The 2,162-nt window shown below is 38.0% G+C and overlaps 1 protein-coding gene across 9 annotated transcripts in view; it reads left to right on the top strand.

Moving 5' to 3' along the window:
• Positions 1-304: 304 nt before the first annotated feature.
• LOC106301326 overlaps positions 305-2,162 on the top strand; it is a 7,241-nt gene continuing 5,383 nt past the window's right edge. For 3 of the 9 annotated variants that reach the window (XR_001262193.1, XR_001262191.1, XR_001262187.1), the window contains exons 1-3: positions 305-1,019; positions 1,213-1,333; positions 1,742-1,884. Coding sequence is in view for 2 of the 9 variants with exons in the window: in XM_013737693.1 (XP_013593147.1) it covers positions 623-1,019; positions 1,229-1,333; positions 1,753-1,871 (621 nt within the window). In the remaining 7 variants the exon portion in view is untranslated. Of the gene's footprint in view, positions 1,020-1,212; positions 1,334-1,668; positions 1,931-2,162 lie in introns of those variants that run through there. The other 6 variants (XR_001262192.1, XR_001262189.1, XR_001262190.1 and 3 more) reach the window with 6 other exon arrangements.

Below are 2,162 nucleotides of genomic sequence, written 5' to 3'. Positions count from 1 at the left end.
AAAAGTTATTTAGGAGAATCCAATCTATTAAAATAGAATCCTATTAAATTTGGCCCTATTAAACATGTTGTGACTAAATAAATCATGTTGTGACTAAGTAATAAAAAACATATTCAATATATATCTATATATATCTATCTACTTATCTATTTATAATAATAAAGGTTCTCTCTCTTCTCCTACGTCCACGTCAGCAATCACCTAGGGGCATTTTGCCACACGTAAGCATCCTCTCTCCTAGATCTTGGGTTTCGTTGCGGTATGTTATTCTGTGGGCTTTGTTGCGGTTTGTTTTTGTTTATTTTGATGGGCTTCGTATTACTTTGGCCCACCAGTAATCTCCTTCGACGCCGCATGTCGCTGAACACTAATTTCACCGTCTTCTTCGTAACACACCACCAAGTAACGGATTCATGATTTATGTTGAAGCCATAAACTCAGCATTTAATCTCAGTAAATTCTCTCCCACTACTTTTAATTCCACTAGAACCTTCGATCTCTTCGGATTCTTCAGGATTTGGATCCTATAAATGCGTTAAATCTCATTTACGGACTATCCTTCGGCTTCGTCGATTGGGCTTGGATAAGAGAAACCCTAAAAGATAGCCGAGACACCACCACAATGGAGAGCGGCGAATTTGTCGTAATCTCCGATTACGACGTTAGGATGAAGCAAGAGAAGCGGTGGTCGTTGCTCTCTCAACTACTCGCCGATCCGATTCTTGCTGACGCTCTGAGGAACCCAACACTGTCGTATGTAGTCACTCTCGTCAGCCTTGAAAAAGGAAGCGCTATGCGACTCTCCATCGTCAAACTCGACGGCTCCTCCTTGGGGAATGTACTTTTATATTGGCATTTTGTCGAACATCTGGTGTGCATTGTAGATTTACATTTGTTTTTTTCTTTTGGAAGATGTGGCGGTTATGAATTCAGCTACTTTGAAGGATCTGAAGATTTTTTATCAAGAAGAGAGTTAATGAGATGGAGCAAGCAAACATGGGTCATCGCCACATTGCTTGGTAAAGCTCTCTCCTTTTTTATCTTTTCGGAAAAGAGAAGCCTTTGTTATTTCAAGAGTTTTGTTTGTCGGAGTCCGGAACAAGTCTCAGGTTCATCCATGTCTTTTCAATAAGTGTTAATCTGGCTCTGTTGTTGTAATATGTTCAAAGTACTTATCTTTAACTTTGTTTTGATTGGCCATCATGAATACAGATCGTCATGAATACAGATCGCATCTGTTCCATATGTGACGAAGAAGGGTCTGGGAAGACACTCGAAGAGGAAGAAGCATCATCTCTTTCGTTCACTCCACAAGATTTGTTAGATAGTAGCGGTAGGTTGTGGACCAAACATAGTTATGTCATTCAACACTTGAGCTAAAATTTGAGGTCACTAGATACATTTTAAAGGCGCTATGATTTTTAATTTGTTTTTGAAACTATGTCAAGATTCCCAGTGATTAAAGTTTTAGTAATCTGTAACGGTGAAAAAATGGGGCTCCCTCTTGGGTTACTTACCATGGAGGTTTTAGAGGAACCATTGCTGTAGATTCTTGGCAACTTCTGAGGGTTTTTTTTTTTACTTTTTCTTTGAGATTCTGAACTAGACTTCCGTCTTTTCCATTTTATTATTATTATAGTTACTTTGATCACTCTGTAATTATTATAGTTACTTTGATCACTCTGTAATGATGGCCCTAAGAACAGTGTCGTCAACCATGGTGTGTGTGTGATGCTTATAGTGTTGTGGAAGGTGGAAGAGGTGAGGCCACTGAACCAAGTAACAGCTCTGAGCCTCTGATGATAGGAGGAACACAAGCGAGGTTGCAACACAGAAGGAAGTTGTGTCCTTTGGAAAAGGGCACGGACTGACTAATAATTACAGGTCTGTTGCATTAGGTTTGAAATATATTTCTCAAAGACAATGAAGTTAGAATCTATGTTACATGGAAACGGAAGCGGGTACGCGGAAGCGGAAGCGTATGGAAGCGCAGAAGCGAGATGTTTTGAAAAATTATGAAGCGGGTACCTATTGGAAGCGTATATCCATATGTATATATATATATATATTAAAATATAAGATTTTTTTAAAAAAAATTAGGACTAAAAATTATAGGTTATAAATTTAAATAAATTATTTATTCATTTGTAATAATTTTGTAA

This window comes from Brassica oleracea, chromosome C7, assembly GCF_000695525.1.
Source record: "Brassica oleracea var. oleracea cultivar TO1000 chromosome C7, BOL, whole genome shotgun sequence".
In the NCBI taxonomy this organism is placed as follows: Eukaryota; Viridiplantae; Streptophyta; class Magnoliopsida; order Brassicales; family Brassicaceae; genus Brassica; species Brassica oleracea.
Note: the sequence above shows the minus strand (reverse complement) of the source record. Positions and strands in the feature narration are given on the sequence as shown.